The sequence below is a fragment of the Mesoplodon bidens genome (genome assembly GCF_964165515.1).
Source record: "Mesoplodon bidens genome assembly, chromosome: 11".
In the NCBI taxonomy this organism is placed as follows: Eukaryota; Metazoa; Chordata; class Mammalia; order Artiodactyla; family Ziphiidae; genus Mesoplodon; species Mesoplodon bidens.
In genome coordinates, this window is record NC_138167.1 from 91,782,931 (window position 1) to 91,808,002 (window position 25,072).

General features: G+C 35.1%; 1 protein-coding gene across 1 annotated transcript in view; it reads right to left on the reverse strand.

Annotated features, from left to right (window-relative positions):
- The window catches only part of LRRIQ1 (leucine rich repeats and IQ motif containing 1), a 187,279-nt gene that overhangs the window by 12,742 nt on the left and 149,465 nt on the right, over positions 1 to 25,072 (reverse strand). Inside the window, exon 25 of the mRNA XM_081249779.1 lies at positions 196 to 325. Within this exon, the coding sequence (XP_081105905.1) occupies positions 196 to 325 (130 nt within the window). The remainder of the gene's footprint in view (positions 1 to 195; positions 326 to 25,072) is intronic.

A 25,072-nucleotide genomic window follows, 5' to 3' on the forward strand; every position in this document is an offset into this window, starting at 1 on the left:
CTTGAATATTTTATGGTGAAAAATATAAAGAGTGATCAAATCTATTCTACATAAGAGGCCATTTATAACCTGGCAATGTAGAGTATTGGCCTTTGGCTATATAAAGTCATGTTTGTTTTAGCACAGTTAACCTAGGTTTCAGTTTTCAAGATGTATTTGCAATACAAAAATCTAATTTAAAGGAAATGACCTCACCATTTCATGTTTCTGGAACTAGTTTCATGAACCCCAACCTGTGTATGAAGCCATTGGTATGTATATTCTTTATTCCTTTCTAATTTTTCATTTGCAGTGGTATCCTTACACATAAATTCTTCTTCCTTACCTAGGGAAAAAGTATCGAAGTTTTATTTGTTATTTAAAGAGATCAAATTTTGGCCAAGCAGTTCAGTCTAGGCTAACAGTTTTATCACAAGAAAAAAAAGAAAAACAAGACAATTTAACTCATAGGAGGTAAATCATCTGTAAGAGAAATAATGTCAGTCACGTATAGATTAAGTGCTTTTCCAGCTTGAGTTTCAAACCCACCTATTTTGAAAAATAAAGGAGTTGTTTTAGTGCAACCTACATTTTATAGGGCTTGTTTTTTAGTGTTTTAGAAAATTCAAATAATTATTTTTGGTAGACAGAATTTAAAGTCTAATTGTCCTCATGCTATCTTATCCATATGTAGAATTTATCAATTATATTGAGGATTTTCAAAACAGAATTTTTTTTTTCCTTTTTTTTTGCGGTACGCGGGCTTCTCACTGCTGTGGCCTCTCCCGTTGCGGAGCACAGCCTCCGGATGCGCAGGCTCAGCGGACATGGCTCACGGGCCCAGCCGCTCCGCGGCATGTGGGATCCTCCCGGACCGGGGCACGAACCCACGTCCCCTGCATCGGCAGGCGGACTCGCAACCACTGCGCCACCAGGGAAGCCCCAAAACAGAATTTTAATTCTATGTAAAACTAAGCTTGGTTCATGTAAGCTAGTACAATAGTTAAGTTAGGATATCATTTATATTCGGTTTAGGAAACTTGTGCTAATGCCATAGTAGTGATTTCAAAGATGGAGGGGGGAAAGCATAACAATGAAGATGGGTATGGAGAATATGCAAGAGGAGAAATTATACCAGGTAAGAACACAAGATAACAAATATAAAGAAAAATAAAATAGTAAGAAAATAAAAGAAAAATCCGACCATTATATTCACATTTAAATTTACTATATATATGTTTGTAGTTTTCAAAAAAAAAAAAAAACCCTGCAGACATTGCTGCTACATCAATGTCATGCATTTGAGTTACAATGCATTTGAGTTACAGTGAAGACCTGTGGTTTTAGAGCACTTCTCTTGAGTTGTTAGACTGCTTATTTTTTGGTGCCATCACCATGCTTAGGGACTTGTTAGCATTGTAGGCTTGACTGACAGTACACCAGAGAAGGTACCTCTTGAAACTAACTCATGGTAATCAAACTCACAAGAATTCTATAATTTAAAACCTGATGTTTAAAATGTCCATTTATTAACTGGAATTATTCTTTCACTATAGATAGTACATAGAAAGTCACTATTCTTTCACTATAGATAGTACATAGAAAGTCATTTTATATTTGCAAGTTGTTTGGAAAACAAATGGAGCATGGTGCAAAGCCTATTTTGAATTCTTGGTGCTGTACAGAGACACATACATGTATACACATATATGTATACATGTATACACATACATGTATACACATATACATGTATACACATGTATACATCACACATGTATACACACATTTAGCATCTGGCTTTCTGAATATGTTGAGGATGGTACATTCATCATGTCTTTTTATTCCTTAAAAGTTACTGTTGTATTAGTGAAATGACTCTAGTTTCAGTCCAAAGAGATACTGGAGCCAGTTCTCAGGAAAGCTACAGATCAAGATTTTTTTTCTCTAAATTATGTTACTTAGTAAAGTTAACTTCCTGTTAACTTCTTGTGCCACCTTATGTTTCTAAAATGGTCATACCCCTTCTTCCTGAGTTTAAGCCAATCCCTCCATAGTTGCTGTGTTGAAGGAACAATTACTTCACTTTCAAGGGCTGACCACTGAATCCATGAGCAGACACCACTTTGATAAATGGCCTTCCTTACAAAGAAACTATAAAAGAGACTCAAACAAAGGGAAGATTTGGGGTTGCTACACCCATACTGCATTAAGCATTAAGTCTCTTCGTCAGCAGAGTCCCAGCCTTTTATCTGCCTTTCTTGGTTGACTAGACCAAATGGTGAACTCATGAGTACAATGACAGATAGTAGTGAGGAATCAGTGACCCTGATAATCAACTGAACCCATGACTGGGAACTTACCTACTCTTGATATGTAGAGAATCGTTTTGTAGCAAGTGTACTTTTAGCTGAAAATAAAAATTATCTCTACATCTTTCTGTTTTTAAAAATAGTGACATATACTTGCAATAGGCCCTTTTTAAAGTGTTCATTTAAAAAATTTTCCTCAACTGTACGATAACACTCCATAAACCCTAAGTGGTTTTACATCAGAACTCAGCCAATGTTCTAAACAACAATCCCTGGGTAAAGATGAGAGATTTCACTGTAAGGGTCCAATTCATATTAACCCTTTTAACCTGAAGGCATAGATTGGTAGATTGGCATGAGTTCAGTGTAAGAAAGAGAACTAGCATAGTGGTGATATTGGTTGGATGTATTCAAAAATACTGCCATTCAAATGCTGGAGGAAATGATTCTGGCAAATGATTTTCGCTAAACCATTTTAGGATTACCCCTGTCACTGAGGAGAAAGCTTGCTTTTAGCATCTTGTGTAGGAAGAATTATGGTGACCCGGATTACTTAACAGATGCTTATCACCTTCTACTCAGGCTCCCCAATAAATCCTCTTGGTTTTAGAAGAAGCATCATTTGGTCTGCAAAACTCGAACCTACTGCCTATCTACTGCTCTTTCCTGCTTCTCTGGGTCTTCATGAATTTCTCGTACCATCAACCTAAGAAAAAAGGTCTCCTTTTGATTCCTGCTCTCCCTTAGTTACTAGTCTATATATGCTGCTTTACTTCAAAACACACATTTTAATAATTTTATTTAAACAAATTGTTAAACTTTTTATTATAAAAATAATATTTTCATAATAGATGATTTTAAAAATACTAAAAACTAAAAAGTCAAAGAAAATAAAATCCACAGAAAGCCCCACTATTCAAAGACAACAACTGGATAACACTTTTCAGGCATTTTCTTTTAGTTCTTTTGTTCATAGATTTGTTTTTTGTTTACATACAATTGTATGTATCCTATACATTCTAGTTTTCAGTTAGTACTATAACAAATGCATTCTATGTAATGGAAAGCTCATCCTGAAAATACTTTTAGAGGTTATACACTGTGAGGTACTAACTTGTTACATGAAGGTTTTTAAGTATTCTATTTAATTAATCCATTTTTTCAGGTGGAATTAAAGATAACATGTCTGAAGTTATAAATATTTTGAGGAACACAATATAATCTATATTGTCAAATAGTTTTAAAAAGTTTCACCAATTCACCACATGCTATATGAGGTTATTCACTTCACTAAGCCCCTAGTCAACATTGGGATATTAAATATTTTAAAGCTGTTGATAATTTGAGAAAAATATTGTCTAATATGATTTTAATTTATATGTCTCTACTGCTAGTGAGATTGAAAGTGATTCCATATGATTATTTACCAATTATAGGTCATAAAGTGTAAAATATCTTTCTTGTTCTCCCCAATTATCTGCTGGGTTCTAGTACTTCCATTTTTGTTTTCAACTGACATTCATAATCCTTTATCTGTTATCACTGGTGCAAATATTTTCTTCTCTAGGTATCCAAATTTATCTACTTGCTAAATATTTTCTAAACTATAAACAAGTTTCCTCTAATAATTTATAGATTTGTATCTCCCAATTAGATAAACTTATATAAAATGACACATAAGATTTCAGGGACAAATTCTATACTCTTCTAATATTTTGTCTTTCACACTAAAAGATACCAGTTGTTAACAAAATTCTTTTAAGAGGAGTCTACTCTCTCGGTCTTTCCTCTCCATTTCCTCCTTAATTTATTGCAATCTGATTTTGCCAAATTGAAATTGTCCTTACTGTGAGGGCCTTAAACCATCTTATCTACCAAACACATTTATTCCTTATCTTCATTGGCCTCTCTGCTGAATTCAACTACACAGAACCTTTTCTTTGTCTTAAAACTCTCTTCTCTACAGGACTTTGGAGCATCAGACTTTGAGTGTTTCCTTTCAGTCTCCTTTATATTTGTGTTCCTTCAGATGTTGATGCTTGTCATTCTGCAAGTATCTAGGAGCACCCGCACCCCTGCTGTCCACCACCACACCCCATGCTTGGTATTGTGCTGGCTTTTTTTGTTTGTTTTTTTTTGTTCTTTTGCGGTACGCGGGCCTCTCACTGTTGTGGCCTCTCCCATTGCGGAGCACAGGCTCCAGACGTGCAGGCTCAGCAGCCATGGCTCACGGGCCCAGCCGCTCCACGGTATGTGGGATCTTCCCGGACCGGGGCACGAACCCTTGTATCCTGCATCGGCAGGCGAACTCTGAACCACTGCGCCACCAGGGAAGTCCTGTGCTGGCTTTTGATGCCAGTCAATTAGATATGCATTGTTTATTGCCTCATGAGACTGGTAGCTTAGAGAACTAGACATCACCAAACTCTATCTTATTCCTGTTCTCAGATCCAGCTGAACTTCAGAATCACAACTTGTTTTTATCATTATCATCCTACTAAGTCTGGTTTTTCTCCTGAATTCCCAAGTCATTCAGACCAGATATTCTGGAGTAAACCTTGGCTGCTCATTCCTTATATAATGACATCTAATCCAGAAACTGGGTCTAGTCTCCCTGCTGGGTATCTCAGTAATACCTGGCTCCTCCTTTCATCCCCACTGACCTCATTTTGAACAGGAGTGAGTGAGAGTCTCTGTTGACTTACTAACATTCATGCTTCAGCCCACTGCATTATGGCTTCCTCCCCACACCATTTCACTGGAACCATTCACACCAAGATCATTAGTACTGCTAAATCTTTGGGACTTTTTGAAATTCTTACTGACTCCTCTATAATATTATACATTGTTCATGTCTTCCTTCTTAAAAGGATTATTTCCTTTGAGTCTTGTTTAATTCCACTTATCTGGTTTTTCTCTGCCCTTTTGTCTAAACCCCAGTTTCCTTCAAGGGCTCATCTTCCTTTGCTATCTCTTCCACTCTCAGGATTTTTCTCTGGGGTACTATCCTGGCCCTATCTTATTCCTTGGTTATAATCTTCCTGTAAGAGGATATTCATTCAAGTTCTTCAATCACTTTCCTCATCTCCTTCTGAAATGTATCCATCCAAAATCTCTCCACTGTGGTATCCTACAGATAATTTAAACAGAATATGTAAAAAGCTGAACTCATGTATTATCCCACCTTTTCTAAGTTCCTATAATTCTACCATCATCGTCAATGTAAAATTCAGAAACCAGAGTGTTGTACCGAACCAGCATTCTTCCTCACCCTTCAGCTGCAGATTTGACCTTCTAAATTCTTTTCATTCTGTCAAATTTCTGGTATTTGCATTGTGACTATTTAAATTCAGCTTACTATCATCTCTTCTTAGTTACTGTAACAGCCTTCTCACTGGTCTTTTTCCTTTTGGCCTTGTTCCCACTTAGATATCTCCATACTGCAAATGGTCTTGCTAAAGTACACGTCTAGTTTGCTCTTTCAGAGTTTGAACTCTTGGTTCTCTACTATCTTTGGATAATGTTCAAAACATTTTGCATAGTATACAGGCCTTCCTTATACCTTCAGACACATCTATTAAGTTCCTGCCTCAATCACCCAGATGTATTATAATTACTCAAAATGATCTTTTTTGCCTATAGACATTGTGTTTGGGATTATCCACTTTACCAATGGTGCTCTTACTTCAGGTCTTCAGGTCTTAGTTTAGAAATTACATTCTTTGGGGTAAGCTCCTGATCTTTGAACACTTCCATTCCTTATTCAAATTAGGTTAGAGATGCCCTCCAAAGGATAATATAGAGACCCCATGATAGCATTTATTACATTATGCTTTACTTACCTATTCATGTGTCTGTTTTGCCTACTAGAATATACACTTTTTAAGTTATACATAGTAGGATGGTGCTCAACAAATATTGGTAAAATTACAGAGTGATTATCATAGTTGATTAATGTTCTCTGAGAAATGTAGAGTTGGAATTTAGATTTTTAGCACGTAGATGAACCTGTGCATTGTGGAGAATAACACATGTCTAAATGTGATTAACTTAATTATTATAATAGAAACTTCAGCTCTGAAAGTCAGAATTAGATTGGGATAAAAGTTGACAACCAAGGGTAGTAAATTTAAAACAATATGTATGTGTGTGTGTGTGTGTGTGTGTGTGTATAGCTATTTTATAAATAAAACGTTGACAATGTACACAATCCTAGAAGAAAACAGTTCAGCTTTAAGAAGTTCTCCAAAAGAAATGAAGTCTTGGCGGCTTCCCTGGTGGCAGAGTGGTTAAGAATCCGCCTGCCAAGGCAGGGGACACAGGTTCGAGCCCTGATCCAGGAAGATCCCACATGCCGTGGAGCAACTAAGCCCGTGTGCCACAACTACTGAGCCTGCACTCTAGAGCCCATGAGCCAACTACTGAATCCCACGCTCCTAGAGTCCACGCTCCGCAACAAGAGAAGCCACCGCAATGAGAAGCCTGAGCACTGCAATGAAGAGTAGTCCCCGTGGTAGGGTGGTGGTGGTGGTGGTGGGATGAATTGGGAGATTGGGATTGACATTTATACACTAATATGTATACAGTGGATAACTAATAAGAACCTGCTGTATAAAAAAATAAATAAAATTCAAAAAAAAAAAGAAAAAAAAAAGAGTAGCCCCCACTTGCCACAACTAGAGAAAGCCCGCATGCAGCAATGAAGACCCAACGCAGCCATAAATAAATAAATAAATAAATAAATAAATTTAAAAAAGAAATGAAGTCTTTTTTAAATTAATGGAAATATTTTTTCTTCATGAAAAGCAAAATAAGTGTTCATTAAACTCATATGCCTCAAATTAATCAGTTTTCTAAATTTAGAGGGAGGTTAGGATTCAATTATCATTTGGGGCACACAAAAAGAAGCTAATTATTTATATTTTTAATACATATGCTGGCTTTCCCATGACTATTTTCTTTTCTCTTTATGGCCTTTCTCAGTAATATAATAACAAAATACTCTTGGTTTCATGGATGGAGATGAGTTCATTTCTTTACTCAAAGCTTTTGAAGGACGTGGTTGCATACTGAGCAAAATGCTTCATGTGATGGAAATATTTTTGGTAACTTTGATAAATGGCTGATTCTATGTATCTTATACTGGGTATAGTAAAAATGTGATTTACATTATAAAGTGTAAGTGGTCTGCATGTGTTTATTAAAAGAAATTATTGCATCATACCTCACAATATAGGACAAATAAAATTGGATTTCGGCATAAATGTTATACTAACAGAATTTTAAATTCATTAACATCTGTATAAATACTTGTTGATAGGCTGTTTATGGCTTATTTCTTAACCAATCCAATCTGTTGTTGGAAAGTTGACAGCACTGGCATGAAACCAATAACTCTCTAAGAGCCATTTGTGTATGACAAGCAACATTTCAATTCTTTTAAAATATACTTAAATATGTATGTAATTGATCACTAAAGAAAGATTACTGTATGAATAAAGAAGAGGACTGTTGGTACAAGAGTTTAAAAACAGAAATTTGGGGAACAGAGCCAAACTATATGTAAGGGTCAAAGGCTAACTGCAGCTCTAATCACTCCTTTACATATTTCACTAAATTTTATGGCAAAGAGCATTAAAAAAAAGTACTAGAATAAAAAATACTTGCTAGTTTCTGACATTTGAATTTTCAAAATTCATCTGTTTGGGGGGTGTTGGGTAATACATAAAGTGTATGAATGACCCTTATGAAAGCAAAGAAAAATAAAAGTGAGTTACTAAATTATACATTTTAAAATACATGGATTTTGTAAGACATAACTTTCAATACTATGGAATTGCTAGCCTTAAGAAAATCCCTCTGGAATAACAGAATCATTCTTTTACAAAGTGGGTATAGTTGTGCTTATTAAACAGTTACAAGCCTTCTGTATTTATGTAATTCTACCTGAAAGGATATGCTTTCCCAATTGTATTGTTCAGTTGAGCTGTATCTCCTCATTAATGTCTTTATAGAGGAGTACCAACTACTATATAAAGAGTGATTCTTTGGTTTCTCCTGTGACAGCCACGTAACTCAAGAAAATAGCAGGTTTGTTCATGTATGGTGTGTCCATGTTTGCTGTTAACCAGGGCTGAGACTAGGATAAGGCAAGTGGGGCAAATGAGGTACTTGCCTTAGCACAAAATTTAAGGGAATGCCAAAAAAAAATCAGTAATCGAGATAAATAATATTTTAATGTAATATTTTAAAAGCAAAATTAATGCAAAAATCCATGATGAACAAAATATCAAAGTTTTAAATGACAGAATCTGTAACAGGGTGGTGCTAAGCACTATTGGAGCCTGAGGTAAAAGGGAAAGTTGGTAATACTGATCCTTCTCTACCATGGTATTGGCAGAATTACCCATTTCTAAGTAATACGAATAAAAGTATCAACAGGACACTGTTTTAAGAACTACCAGATAGCCACTGTCTAAGATTGCTTTCCACTGTTTCTCATGAATCAGGCACATCACTAAGCTTTCCAGTAGATGAGGCCCTTGATTTGTGACATATAAGAAAATAATTATAGAATAAATTAATTCAGTCTATAAAGGAAAGCTATACATTATTCATCTTTCTATCTGTCTAGCAACTAATTAGCACATAGTAAGTTGACTTTTCACTTACTGTGTCATGTTGGGCAAATTACCCCCTCTCTGCCTCAGTTTTCTCCTCTTAAACTGGATATATTAAGAATATAAAATAATAGAACACATATAATGCTGCACATTTAGTATGGATTTAATAACTATAGCCATTTTTCTTTTCTTTTTTTTTTAAGTGAAATGAGCTCCTTTATGCATAGCTTTAATGCTATCTCAGTTATCACAGGTTAAGACTTACCTACCCTGGAGGTGGGACTATCTGTAGAAGTTTCTAAATCTAGGCTAAAATCAAGGTTTCAGGGGGTCACTGTCAGGAGGGGAAGATTCCAGTATTAACCACAAAATTAGACAGAAAAATTTTCTGGGCAAGTCCAGGAGGTCCTCCTTCACAGAATTATAAATCTGCTTCAGGTATTTTTTAAAATGTATTTATTTCATAATATATGAGGATTTTAGTGTGTCTTTAATACAGAAGAATTAATTTCCAAAAGATAAGAAGGGTACAAAGTTCTAATTGATTTGAACTTATCTCAAATAATTTTTAGCAGTTGCTCAGTAATAACCATGAAGGAGGCTCCATTGACATGCTTCTCTTCTGTTTCACTCTCTCAACTTAATTATCCTTGGAGAATATTCCTCTATCCAACCTAGACTCCCTCAGGGAGTGTTAATGTAGTAGGTCATCCAAACTAGGGCCCACTCAATAGAATAATGGAGAAACTGATGATGTAAGTAGGTTGACTTTCAAAATAACATGGTTATAATGGCCGCATAAATATTACTGCCACCTGTGTTTTGTTTTTTTCTTTGTTTGTTTTTTTGGTACAGTTTAGACTTCAGCTCCCTGTTGTATCTAAAAGTTTCTACTCTTTGGTAAAAAGACATCTGTAATTCATGTATATTTATTTATTTTTTTTTTTATTTTTATTTTTTTTTCTTTTTGCGGTATGCGGGCCTCTCACTGTTGTGGCCTCTCCCGTTGCGGAGCACAGGCTCCGGATGCGCAGGCCCAGCGGCCATGGCTCACGGGCCCAGCCGCTCCGCGGCATATGGGATCCTCCCAGACCGGGGCACGAACCCGTATCCCCTGCATCGGCAGGCGGACTCTCAACCACTGCGCCACCAGGGAGGCCCCATGTATATTTATTAATTGAGGCCAAGTAGGTGATTAATTTTCTTTACTAGTTTTATTTCAAAAGAAGCCAACAAATGGTATTACATTAGTACATTAATGATAGAGGCTTGATGAACCAAATTAGACACTTTTATCATTGTAATCAATGTTTTTGAATAGCTATAAAACAGAAATGCTCATAATGTATATGTCTATACATTCCTATATATTTCTCATTGATTACTTATTAATTTTCTGCATCTGATGATTTCTGTATTTACCAAACTTAAGAATACAGATACACTTCTGTTACAGGTAGAGATAACATCATATGAAACACTGAATAATTAAAGTATTGCTTGATTATTAAAAAATAAGTAAATGTAAGTAAAAATAATTTTCTTTCACAATTTGAGTAACAACATATCAGAGACTAATAAACCTGGCCCCAGACTTATTGTTTTTCATTGGTAATAATTTAAGCAAGTATCCCATAGCCTGCTGAAGACTTAAGAGTTTTCTAAGTGGATACTCACTAGTGAAAAATTTTTATCTTTTATTATACTACCCACGAAAGATAGAACTTTATGTAGCAGAACTGCATTTGTAAATGAATCAGGGCCTCCATTCATGAAAAGCATTACTGCTCTACTCACAGTCTAGTGGAAAAAGAAGTCAAGGTAGTAATTATAGGACTTTCCTACAAAATTAACTTTTAACTTTATTTAGATAAATATTGATTTGCAGAGCTCTTTTATTTTTTGTAGAAGAGGAATTGTGGGTGGGGTTTAAAGTGGGAAGGGTCCTCAACTGGGGGAGTCACCTCCCTTATCAGAGCCTTAGTTTTGTCATTCATGAACACTAGAAAGAAAAGCAAAATATGGAATGCTTCATGAATTTGTGTATCTTCCTTGGTGTTGTCAGTGCTCTGGACCTAGGCCATTCTAATAGGTGTGTAGTGCTATCTCAGTGTTGTTTTAATTTTTTTAATCCATTTTTAAAACTAGGTTGGTTGTTTTCTTATTGTTGAGTTTTAAGAGTTTTTGCTATATTTTGGATAACTCTCCTTTATCAGGTATCTTTTGCAGATACTTTCTCCCAGTCTATGGCTTGCCCTCTCATGCTTTTGATCGTGTCTTCCACAGAGCAGAAGGTTTTAATTATTTATTTCCTGCATCATGCTTTTGATATTATATCTAAATGTTCATCACCAAATCCAAGGTCACCTAGATTTTCTAATACGTTATCTCCTAGGAGTTTTTAGTTTTGAGTGATTGCATTTAGCTCTATGATCCATTTTGAGTTAATTTTTGTGAAAGTATAAGGTCTGTGTTTAGATTCTTACTCTTTTTTTTTCTTTTAATTTTTGCATGTGGAAGTCCAGTTGTTCTAGCACCAAGAGCTGGAACGGACCTATCTTTTCTCCGTTGTATTGCCTTTGTTTTTTTAATCAAAGATCAGTTCACTATATTTGTGTGGGTCTATTTCTCACATGTATATTCTGTTTCATTGATTTATTTGTATATTCTTTTGCCAGTACCACACTGTTTTGGTTAACGTGGCTTATAGTAAGTCTTGAAGTTAGGTAACATCAATGCTCCAGAACGTATTTTAAAATGAAAGTTTGAGCTCGTAAAAAAGGTAGAGAAGTCCTCAGAAGTCAGAAATGACAAGAAAACACAAATATAAGGATGAATGAGTCTAGAGAGCTATTGTACAGCATGATAACTATAGTTAAAAATATTGCATTGAATACTGAAAACTTGCTAAAAGAGGAAATTTCTCATGTGCTCTCATCACACACACACAAAATGATAATTATGTGAGGATATGATACTTTAGTTAGCTTGGCTTTGTAATCATTTTTCTCTACATATGTACGCCAAGTCATCAGGCTGTACACTTTAAATATATATACATTTTGTTAAAAATAAAATTAAAAATATTGCTGAAAAATTACAAAAAGAAAATATATAGGTGTAGCAGTGATTGCTTACGAGTTATCTCTCCAGGGTAAGGGGGAATGTGCCCTCTAGTAACTGGCTGAAGTAGTCAAAAATCTTTCAGAGTTGGAGAGGTTAAACTCACACCTCTAAAAATTCCCATTAATACAGATCTAAAGAACACAAACTAATTAAAACAATAGCAAAAGTCACTAAACACATTGGGAAATATGCCATTAGAGTGAGAATCAACAGAAAAAACAAACCATAAAATCGGTCCACTGAATCATGAAGGTAGTGGATTTATCAGATATAGAATAAAAAATAAGCATCTTTAACTTGAGAAAATACACAAAATATTATGTATCTGCATACCTAAAAATAGATCTTAAAAGGTATTAAAGCAATAAGAGACTAGTAAAATCAGGAAGTTTTGAAAAACATGGGTAGCAATTCTAGAAATGAAATATAATTGATAGGGCTTCCCTGGTGGCGCAGTGGTTAAGAATCTGTCTGCCAATTTAGGGGACACGGGTTCGAGCCCTGGTCCGGGAAGATCCCACATGCTGCGCAACTAAGCCCGTATGCCACAACTACTGAGCGTGCGCTCTAGAGCCCAAGAGCCACAACTACTGAGCCCATGTGTCACAACTACTGAAGCCCACGTGCCTACAGCCCATGCTCCACAACAAGAGAAGCCACAGCAATGAGAAGCCACAAACCGCAAAGAAGAGTAGTCCCTGCTCACTGCAACTAGAGAAAGTCCACGTGCAGCAATGAAGACCCAACGCAGCCAATAAATAAATAAATAGATACATTTATTTAAAAAAAGAAATACGATTGATAAAATCATAAAACTGAACTATAACTGATATTACTAACTCAATAGATGTAGTAAACATAAAATTTGATTGAAGAAAACAATTAGTGAACCTGGTTTGCTGTTATTATGCATTATTTATGAAATTAGCTATTAATTTCCCCAAAACAACACACACTATTTTAGATTGTTACCTAATGTTATAAACCTGAGATTTACTCAGGATTCACATGACCAAAAGTACTGGCATTTTTCTGTAGAGACTTAAGAAATTCTTTCTGTCTTCTGGCTCTATAACTCAAAAGAACATGTTAGTGGGCATTCTTAACTCCTATGAACATGGAAAGCACTCAGCTGTGGTCTCAAACAACTCTGAACTCACTGGTTGCTTAGTATTAGCAATATAGTGAATTGGGCACAAGAATAAGACTTAGCAGAAGGTTCTTGATTTGTCGCTAACTAGCTGTTGCATCCTTGGTAAATCACTTAACTTTTCTGAATTTCAGTTTTCTCACTTAAAAAAAGATTGTGTATTTTTATTATGAAATAAATGCATTTTCATTTGTGAGTTTATCTCTGAGTGTAGCTATAGTAAATACATAAAGATTAATAAGCCTATCCTTAGGCTAGTAAAAAAAAAACAATATGATAAACAGTTCTAGTAAATATCTATACCTAAGAAATTGATGTCTAAGATATATTCTTAATATTTTGAGGTGGCTGCCTCAGGAGAAAAGAGGATAGAATGAGATTTGTTGAGCAACCAGAATACTATCGAGAGACCTTATATATCTCATTGTGTCTTTACGATATCCTTGGAAGAAAACAATAATTATCCCCATTTTTCTAGAGAATGAAATGAAAGTTTTGAGTTTATGTAAGAGTAGTGTGAATTTGAACCTTCGTTTGGCTGAGTCCAAAGCCCACAGTGTTTCCATTTCATCAAGAAGCCGTATTTTCCCATGAAATTCCCTTAATGTCAGATTCTGAATATGGAAATAAATGACATTTAAAATGTTCTTAATATACCAGCTGTAATAAATAACACAGAATTTCTTTTTCTCTTGTGGATAACTTTTGGAAAATAAGGAATAATTTTGAGATAAAATTTTCCATATTTGGTCTCAGAGGAATTTGTAAATTTCAACTAAACCTATTCAGATGTTAAATTATGGGAATAAAAAAGAACAATAGACCTTCTAGCCATAGGAAATTATGTATGAATTGGTCAAAAAACAGTGTTCTATAATGCTGTACTCTTTCTATAGTAAATGCTTTATGAAGAGTAGCTTTTTCACACATTTGAAGAATAAATAAATTTATGACTATTTAAAGCATATTTTTTGTCTATGCTCTCTGAAAAACTAATTTTTAGCTACATGTGCTTCTGTGCTACAAAAGAATTATAAAACAGCATATTTTGACCTAAAGATAGTAGAACTTTAATTTTTTCCCCCTTTTTTGTCTTCTCCTTGTAAACTTAAATGTAAATGATTTGGCTTAGCTTATGAACTTACTTTTCAAATTAAGAAAACAATTTTATAAACAGAAAATTTTTACAAGTTGAACACTCAAAATCATAGACAGTAAGTAGGACATAATAGTTAGTTAGATTAACCATTACTATATGGTTGCTTTAGTCTGAATTCTAATAGAAGGAAAGGAGAAGTAAGTCATTGGTTTCACATTCAAAACTGACCAGGTGGTAGTGTTGTGACACAGTTCTCCATTTCTGAACATCCAGGAAGTGTGGCACTAACTAGCCTTTTGTTCCAGACTGTTTTTTCAAAACCATTTGTATATCAAACAGCCTTATAAGATGAGATAGTGTCTCCTTTGAAGCAAGGGCAGATTTGTTGGCTGTCCAGTAAAAGATGTTTTAACATCAGTACAAAATGCAAGTTAATTTACAACCCGTTATAAAGTATTTGAGCTTCCTAAGCTTGGGGTTTCTCAACTGAGACACAAACCTACCTTGAGCTCAGTATCCACCTGGACTCCTACATGTTAGTCCCGTGGAAATTGAGGGGCTAAGGGAACCAACACAAATATTCTAGTGCCCAGGCTGCTTGCTATGCTGTAAATAATAAAGCTCTTTGTCCCTGACCTAGGAGTCTTGTATCTTCTGCCAGCATTCATAAAATAATGTCAGGCTACTTTTCTACCTGAAAGTAGGATCAAATCTCAAGCTCTCGGAGTTCTTGACATAGAAAAACTTTAATTTTGCAACTTAAAAAAAATGAATTACCAATAATGGGCACATATAACTATATAATGAATCATTCTTGCTTTATGAACTGTTGTTTAAGCGTGTGTGTACTTTATCCCATCTTTTTGATTGACTCATTTTGTGGGAATGCTGTTAGTAACCACAGGTGTGTAATTATTGTTTATTAGCTATATAGTAGTTTTAAGGAATACTAACTTACAATATTCTAGGACTAAAAATGTGTCAAATTTGTCTGGTAGTGACTACGATTTTAGGACAAGTGTTACGTGAATAAGCACAAATAAACCTTATGCCAAGAAACATGTCATTTTCTAAAGCAGAGAGAAAAAAAGTCTTGAAATCATGCAGACCTTGGCTCAAATATCAAAACTGCCATTTCAAAGGTTTGTGTCCACCAGAAACAAGAAAATGGTAATAGTCTTTTTATTTACAGTACTCAAATGATTTCATAATTTTTTTAAGATTTATTTTTGATGTGGATCATTTTTTTCTTTAATAAATTTATCTATTTATTTATGGCTGCATTGGGTCTTTGTTGCTGTGCACAGGCTTTCTCTAGTTGTGGTGAATGGGGGCTACTCTTCACTGCAGTGTGTGGGCTTCTCATTGCAGTGGCTTCTCTTGCTGTGGAGCACAGGCTCTAGGCACACGGGCTTCAGTAGTTGTGGCACACAGGCTCAGTAGTTGTGGCACACAGGCTTAGTTGCTCTGTGGCATGTGGGATCTTCCTGGACCAGGGCTCGAACCCATGTCCCCTGCATTGGCAGGCGGATTCTTAACCACTGTGCCACCAGGGAAGTCCCGGATGTGTATAATTTTTTAAAGTCTTTATTGAATTTGTTACAATATTGCTTCTGTTTTTTGGCCACAAGGCATGTGGGATCTTAGCTCCCTGACCAGGGAGCAACCCGTGCCCCCTGCACTGGAAGGCAAAGTCTTAACCACTGGATCACCAGGGAAGTCCCTGATTTCATAATTTTGCTTCACAGATTGGCAAGACATGTATCATTCCCATTTTACAACTGATAAAACTGAGATTTAAAGTGGTAATGACCAAATTTTCTGCTTCTTAATTCAATTCTCTCTCCACCACACCAAGTTATATTAAATTTGTATCATTCAAAAATGATAGGCAATGTTTTCATAACAAATATTCCAACATAGTAAAATAAATTGAAAGACAACTCTGGTTACTATTTCTTTTCCATATATTGAAAGTTTTTCCCTTGGTTTTAGGAAAGATGCTTATAGTAAGTACATAGAAGGGAAATGAAAGGTAAAATTGACGAAACAAAGTACAGAAATACTTCTGGGCAGAAAAGGGCTATATGAGTTTTATGATATTGGAATACAGAAGTAAATTTGGACAGAAATAATGAAAGAGTTGAAGGGGTAAAAATGATACAGAACTTCCATTTGGGGAAATAAAGAGGGATAAATCAGTTCTTCTGCTAAGATAAACCATAAATTCAGAATATAATTTAAAAAGTTATCTTAAGATGTGAATTTATTGTAACATGATCCCAACCTGATAGCACCTCTATATACTTGGCAGAACTGAAAACATCACCTCTGGAAAAATGCAGGGGAGGCAGATTTGAGAAAAGCAAATATAAATTTTAGAAATGAAAAACAAAATAATCAAAATTAAAATCTATAATGCGTATTTACTTGCAGATCAGACAAAGCTGAAGAAATAATGAACTTGGAAATATGTGAGAAGGCATTATCTAGAATCTAGTGCAGAGGAGCAAAGAGATGAAAAATTTAAAAAATAAAAATATATAGAGAAAGCTAGAGAAAATTTAAGTTATGTTTAATTGGAGTTGTAGGAGGATTGTCAAGATAGCATGAGGTAATGGCAATATCCAAGATAATGACTGAAATATTTCTTGAACTGGATAAAAGACATCAAGCCATAGATTCAAGAAGGTGAGTAAATCATAAACAGGATAAATTTTAAAAGAAATCCACAGCTAGACTCATAAGAATAAAATTATTTACAGCAGAAAAAAGAAAATCTTAAAGTAATGAGAAAAAAAGCAGCCAGGTTATCTCCAACAAAGTTGCAGTTAAACTGACAGCTAATGTCTTAAGAGCAACATGAGAAGGCAGAAGACAGTAAAATATCTTCAATGATCTGAAATTTGTATGAATGAAAGAAATTTACTGCCAAACTGGAATTCACCAGAATAAGGACAAAATACAGACATTTTCATATTAACAAAAACTGAGTTTGCTACTAGCAAACTCTTATTAAAGAAATTTATTTAAATGGACAGTCTTTTTCACAAGAAAATTCCAGATGAAAGATCCATGTTGCAAGAAGACAGAAAAAATTCATAAATATGAAATATGTTGGTAAAATCAATATAAATTGACAGTATAAGTAGCAATAATATCTTGTGAAATTAAATATGTCACAAGTAAAATACAGACAAATATTACTATATAATTCAGAATTGAGCTGAATTGAGTTAAAATGTTCTAAGATTCCTATACTCCCTAGGAAGAGAAAAAGATTGGTTAATTCTAGATTATGTTAACTACATATGTTATGATTTCCAGAGTAAAAACTAAAATGAATATATACAGATAATATTATTTCCACATTAGTAAAAAGAAAACAATAGAAAGGAAAGAAGTACTTAATCCAAAATGAAGGAAAGAAAGTAAAGAAAAAGAACACAGTGTATCCAGGCTAATAGAAAGCATAAAATAAGGTATTCATTCAAATATGTCAGTTCTTACATTATGTATAAATGGTTAAATAACCCAGTTAGCATATAACAATTTTTTCTAGATTAAAACAAAAAAAAATCCAAGAGCCAAACTTAAATTATGAAGGTACAATAAGTGTGAAAATAAAAGGATAGAAAAAATATACCACAAACACATTAACCAAAAGAAAGCTGGTGTTGTCATGTTAACATAAAACAAAATAGACTTTAGGGCAAAAACAAACAAAAATCCCCTAAATTTACTAAATATTTACTAAACATTTCTAAACATTAGTGTTGTTTCAAAATGATAAAAAGTTCATTTAAGGGCTTTCCTGGTGACGCAGTGGTTGAGAGTCCACCTGCCGATGCAGGGGACACAGGTTTGTGCCCCTGTCCGGGAGGATCCCACATGCCGTGGAGCGGCTGGGCCTGTGAGCCATGGCCACTGAGCCTGCGCGTCCAGAGCCTGTGCTCTGCAACGGGAGAGGCCACAACAGTGAGAGTCCCGCGTACCGCAAAAAAAAAAAAAAAAAAAAAGTTCATTTAACCAGGAAGATACAATACTTTTAATTTTAAGAGTATAATATAGCCTCAAAAGTAATATAAGGTGTCTGCTCTAAGACCACAATGACGTTAAATTAGAAATCAATACTGGAAAGATAACTGGAAAATCCCAAAGTACAGGGAGATTAAGCAACACTTCTAAATCATACATAGGTCAAAGAAGTAATCTCAAGAGAAGTTCAAAAATATTTTGAACCAAATGAAACTTTGAACTAAATGAAAATGAAATGAAAACACAACCTATTAAATTTGTGAAATGCAGAAAAAGCAGTGCTACAGGGAAATTTATAGCATTGAATGCATATATTAGAAAAGAAGAAAGATCTAAGACAGTAATCTAAGTTTCTACCTTAGGAAATGAGAAAAAAGAGAACAAATTAAATTCAAAGTAAACAGAAGAAAAATAACAAGAATTAGAGAAGAAATCAATGAAGTTGAAAATAGGAAATCAATAGAGAGTATCACTGAAACCAAAAAGCTAGTCCTTTGAAAAAGTCAATGAAATCAATAAACCTCTAGCCGGGAAAACTACGGGAAAAAAAAGACAAAGAACACAAATTACCAATATCAGAAACGAAGGAGGGGACATCACTACAAATCCCATGGATATTAAAAGAATAATAAAGATATGCTATGAATAACTCTATTCCCACAAATTTGATAACCTGTATGAAATGGACCCATTCTTTGAAAGACACAAATTTCCAAAGCTCACATAAGCATAAATAGATGGTCTGAATAGGCCTATATCTATTTTTAAAATTGAATCAATAAAAATTGAATCATGATCATCTATATAAAAAATCTAAAATAACCAACAAAGAAACTTCTGAAATTAAAGTGATTATAGCAAAGTTGCAGGATCTAAGGTAATATACCAAAGTCAATCACTTTCCTATATACCAGCAATGAACAAGTGGAATTTGAAGTTAAAAAACAATACCATTTACATTGGCATCCCCCAAATTAAAGGCCTTAGGGATTAATCTAACAAAATACGTACAAGATCTATATGAGGAAAACTGCAAAAATCTCATGAAATAAAGAAGAATTAAACAAATGGATAAATATTCCATATTCATGGATTGGAAGATTCAACATCAGCAAGAGTTCCATTTTTCCTAACTTAACCTATAGATTCAACAAAATCCCAGCAAAACATTTTGTTGATATTGACAAACTGACTCTAAAGTTTATATGGAGAGGCAAAAGATGTAGACTAGCCAACAAAATATTGAAGGAGAAGAACAAAGCTGAAAGACTGACACTACACTACTTCAAGACTTGCTATAAATCTATAGCAAAAAAGGCAGTGTGGTATTGGCAAAAGAATAGACAAATAGAAGAGTGAAACAGAGCAAACAGCCCAGAAATAGACCCACAAAAATATGGTCAACTGATCTTTGACAAAGGAGCAAATGGAACACAGATAGTTTTTTCAACAAATGGTGATAGGACAAGTGGACATCCACATACAAAAAAATAAATCTAGACACAGATCTTACACCATTCACAAACATTAACTCAAAATGGATTACAAACCTAAATGTAGAATGCAAAGCTCTAAAACTCCTAGAGATAAAACAGAAGAAAACCTATATGACCTAGGATATGGCTAAGACTTTTTAGATAAAACACCAAAGGCATGATGTATGAAAGAAATAATTGATAAGTTGGAATTCAATAAAATTAAAAGTTTCTGTTCTGCTAAAGATAATGTCAACAGAATGAGAAGACAAGAAACCGACTGGGAGAAAATATTTGCAAAATACTTATCTGATAAAGGACTGCTATCCAAAATATACAGAGGACTCTTAAATCTCAACAGAAGGAAAACAAACAACCTGATTAAAAAATGAGCCAAAGGGCTTCCCTGGTGGCGCAGTGGTTGAGAGTCCGCCTGCCGATGCAGGGGACACGGGTTCGTGCCCCCGTCCGGGAAGATCCCACATGCCGCGGAGCGGCTGGGCCCGTGAGCCATGGCCGCTGAGCCTGCGCGTCCGGAGCCTGTGCTCCGCAACGGTAGAGGTCAAAACAGTGAGAGGCCCGCGTACCACAAAAAAAAAAAAAAAAAAAATGAGCCAAAGACATTAACACATACTTCACCAAAGAAGATATACAGATGGCAAATAAGCATATCAAAAGATGCTTCACATCCTATGTCATTAAGGAAATGCAAATTATAACAACAGTGAGGTACCACTACACACCTATGGGAATGGCCAAGATCCAGAACACTGACAACAAATGCTGATGAGGATGCAGAGCAACAAAACCCTCATTCATTGCTTATGGGAACGCAAAATGGTACAGCCACTCTGGAAGACAGTTTGGCAGTTTCTTACAAAACTAAACACACTCTTACCAAATAATCCAGCAATCATATGCTTTGGTATTAACGCAAATGAGTTGCAAATTTATACCCACCCAAAAACCTGTACACAGAGGTTTATAGCAGCATTACTCATAAATGCCAAAATTTGGGAGCAACCAAGATATTTTTCGGTAGGTGAATGGATAAACTGTGGCACATCCAGGCAACAGAATATTATTCAGTGAAAACAAACAAATGACAAAAAAAAGATCAGCTGTCAAGACATGAAAAGATATGAACTTTAAATGCATATTACTAAGTGAAAACAGCCAATCTGAAAAGGCTACATACTACATGATTCCAGCTATGTGACCTTCTGGAAAAGGCAAAACTATTGAGACAGTAAAAAGATCAGTGGTTTCCAGGACTTAAGGCAGTGGGAGGGATGAAGAGGTGGAGAATAGAGGATTTTTAGAGCAGTGAAACTATTCTGTATAATATCATCATGATGCATGCAGGCCATTATACATTTTCCCAAACCTATATAATGTACAGCACCAAGAGTGAACCTTAATACAAACTATGGCCTTTGGGTGATGAAGTGTCAGTGTAGGTCACTGACTGTTACAAACGTACCACTCTGGTGAAGGATGGTTATAGTGAGGGAGGCTGCGCATGTGTGAGGTATATGAGAATTCTCTGTACGTTCTGCTCAATTTTGCCATGATCCTAACCTACTTAAAAAATATTTTAAAATATTTAAAGTATTTAAAACATATATTTTTTAATTTGGTATCTTAGGTGAGCTGTATATAAAGGTTTCGTTCACCACATTGCCTAAAACAGATATCTCTAACAATTATTGTGGAAGCAGAAGCTCAACAGCCCAAGGCCAATAGGTGATAAACTGTAGTGACAGAGTACATTTCTGATATGGCTGGAGGGGATATTTGGAGGTAGAGATAAGATTCTAGCAGCAGTAACAGTTACAGTTTTCTACTGAGGACTTACATGCCCAGCAGAGGTCCACACACTTCCAATACGTTATCTCACAAGGACTCTGAGAAGTCTACAGTATTATTGTCATTTTAAAGATAAGAATGCTTCAGCCCAGAGAGGTTACATATAAAAACACACAGTAAGTGGTAGAGCTGAGAAATTAAAATTAGTCTGGAGCTCCTACCAGAACATTTCTTAACTAATATAATCATAATTTTTTACATTCCCACCAGGGAAGGAAAGTTCAGGTCTCAATTTTATCTACCTTCATATGTAGGATTTGGGAGTCAGGAGCTACTTTCAAATTTCTATCAAAAAACAATTTTTGATGTAGTCACTATATTCATATTTTTTTCCCTACAATTCATGGTGTCTTTCTGAGGCTGGATAGTATTGGGAGGAATACTTTTATGTTTCTTAATTTGATATCATAACCCATATAATTTTGTCATTTTGTTTTTTAATATTTCTCTTAATTCTTCAATTATTTCCCACTTTGTCTTCACTCATCTTCTATTTTTCCCTACCTTTACTTCAATTACTCTTTTCCCTTCTATGCTTTTCTCAGTGTTCATATTATGGCATGAATACAGATACTTCTGACAATAGTGAAAGAAGTTGAGGAACAGTCTATAAAGGCACCTCTTGTAGGGGTCATTCCATTCATAGAGTAACATCAGGGCGTAACATCAGGGCTGGCGGGAGAGTGCTGATATTCAGGGTGTCTCCTCACTATTGAATTTAGCCATTTGCTTTTCCTTAGCTTCATCTGTAGGCTCCAAGCTAGGCATTTTGGACATGAGTTACTTCACTAACAGGAAGAATACCCTGGCTTCCCCTGGCTGAAGGAATGTCTTTGAATGAGTTGTCTGTTTATATTTTACTGGGATTTCACTAATCTTAATTTGATCTTTCAAACTGACAAATTGTGTGCCTGTACTTGCTTGGATTTGAAATTCTCCACCTTGTTCTGTCTCTATTACTTAAGGCATCAGTTCAGAATGGGAGGTTTGCAGAAATGGAGAGGTAATGTTGCCTTGCTGAGCATTATTTCTTAATCTATAAAATTAAGGGATCACAACAATTTCATTTGCCTTACTCTCAGAGTTGAATCATATTTTAAAAATTGATGTGTAATAGCGGTAATAGTAAAAACTTTTTAAGCTTTATGACAGGGGCACTTATCAATCAGAAAGGACACTGGCTCTGAACTGGAACAGAGTTCTGAAGGGCCCCTACCCTACTGTTCAGGGGCCCTCTAGTTACTGAATATCATTGACAGGGGAGTAGCTAAAGCAGCCATAGTGCCTGGCATGGCAGCAGTGGGGAGGGACTCAAGGAAGTAGCTATTTAAGATAAAAACGTATTTCAGTATTCTAACAGATAACTGTTCCAGTCATACTTGAATATGCCAGTCTTATATTAGCTCTATTTAAATGCTCTCCAAAGTTTAGAGCACTATATTATTTCATAGTGTCTATGATGCTTTGATCTTGATCTTGCTGAAAATGACAACTGAAGGTTTTCACATAATGTGTCATCTACCACCTGGCTGACAGCAACTTCTAAGCTTCTATCTATTATGAGATGCATTCTGAGTTCAGAGAGGATAAAATGTGAAAAAAATGCATATCTTGGCATCAATGAAATATGAATAAATTATTAATATTTTTATTAGCACACTGTGTTCTATAATATGAAATGTAATTATCCCTAACAGTCAATCTTGGATCATTAAATTAGCTTACCCAGAACAAGAATTATGCTACCTGATTTTTGATTGTTACTCTAATATAAATTCGATACATTTTGCATGAATTGCTTTATTTTTTTATTGAGTGCCTAATATTGCCAGGCATTATGATAATTGGTGAGGATCTAGCAGTGAACCAACAGAGTCCTGAACTTCAGCAGCATACAGAATAAAGACATTTTAGTTAGTGCTATTCAACATATACTTCTGCATGTGGTAAGTACTAAGGACACAAGTAAGTCTGTTCTAGGTTCAATAGGAGTATATAAGAGGGGAATTATTCTTTGGTAAAGACTAATCAGGTACACTATTTTTATATTGTGCTTTGTGAAGCCCTAGGAGGCTTTGCAAATGTGTCTTAGTGGCTGCTATGGGAAGTAGCCAAGAGATCAGACCCACTTCCTAAACCGGAGCAGATGTACTCTTAGCTATTTTACACACTATATTGAATTTGGGGTAATATTTCATTTGAAGAGAGAGGTTTTCTGCTAAAATATAAAGTTTGAAAACCACTGATATGGTGGACAGAGCAGTAATCTCAGCATGAAAATGTTTAAATTAAATTTCCAACTCTACTGCCTATTTATAATTTGACTTCAAATAACCAAACCACGTCTAAACACATGACTGACAAACAAATGATTTCAAGTGATTCTGATCCTAGCTTTCAGTTAAACTGTGAAGAAAGATATGCAAATTATTCTATTTGGGCTGCTGTGCATGGAACAGCCTTCATTTCATGCTGTGATTACAAGAATTCTAGAACTATCCTGTATCCATTATGTGTCAGAACATTCATGGTTTTCCCTCCTTTAAAAGGCATATAAAAAAAGAATATCATCATAATAATAAAGACGACAATATGTGCTGGAAGTTGTGACATGTCCTTCACATTACATTAATTTTTATTTAATTCTTATAAAAACTCCGAGTGATCCTCCCTATCTTTAAAGTGAGGAGGTTCAAAGAACTAAGTCGTTTGTTCATGGTGACAATGGTGAAGCTATGATTTGAAGCCAGTAGTCTGTCTTCTCTAGACCTTATCTTTAGCCTTGCTACCTCTCTACATCAATTTTCTATAACCTAGATATGGTTAGATTAGAAAGATGGGGGATGGGAAGCAGTGTGTACGTCTCTGAGGTACCCAAAGAGATGTACGTAAGAAGTTCTTACATATATAACTTCAAAAATGCACTAAAACAATAAGCCTGCTTGAAAATAAATGAACATTTGTTCGAGAAATTAATAGATTACACAAACGTCTCCTTATTTGAAAAATATTTGCATATTTCACTAGTTGTGAAATGCTACTATTAAAGTACTCAGAGAGCTGTATATACACAAAATAACATAGTTTTATACCATGGCAGGATAGATAGCATATGTCACTCAGACTAAGGGGGCTGACAAATGTATGTAGGCAGACTAACCTTCCTGGCTAAGAACCAGGAGTTACGCTTGTTACATAGAACTCTCAAGGGTACCATGCAATCAGAGGTCACAATCGAGGTAACAAAAGCAATGTCACCATATCAGAGAATGGGCCAATTCAGATCTGGTCCCTGACAGTCACTGAGGTCAAGGCTTGAGGCAAATAATTGTATTAAACAGGAATATTCCCTGCACACTTTTAGAACTGTCATCTGAACAAACAAGTCCAGGTCATCTGTAGGT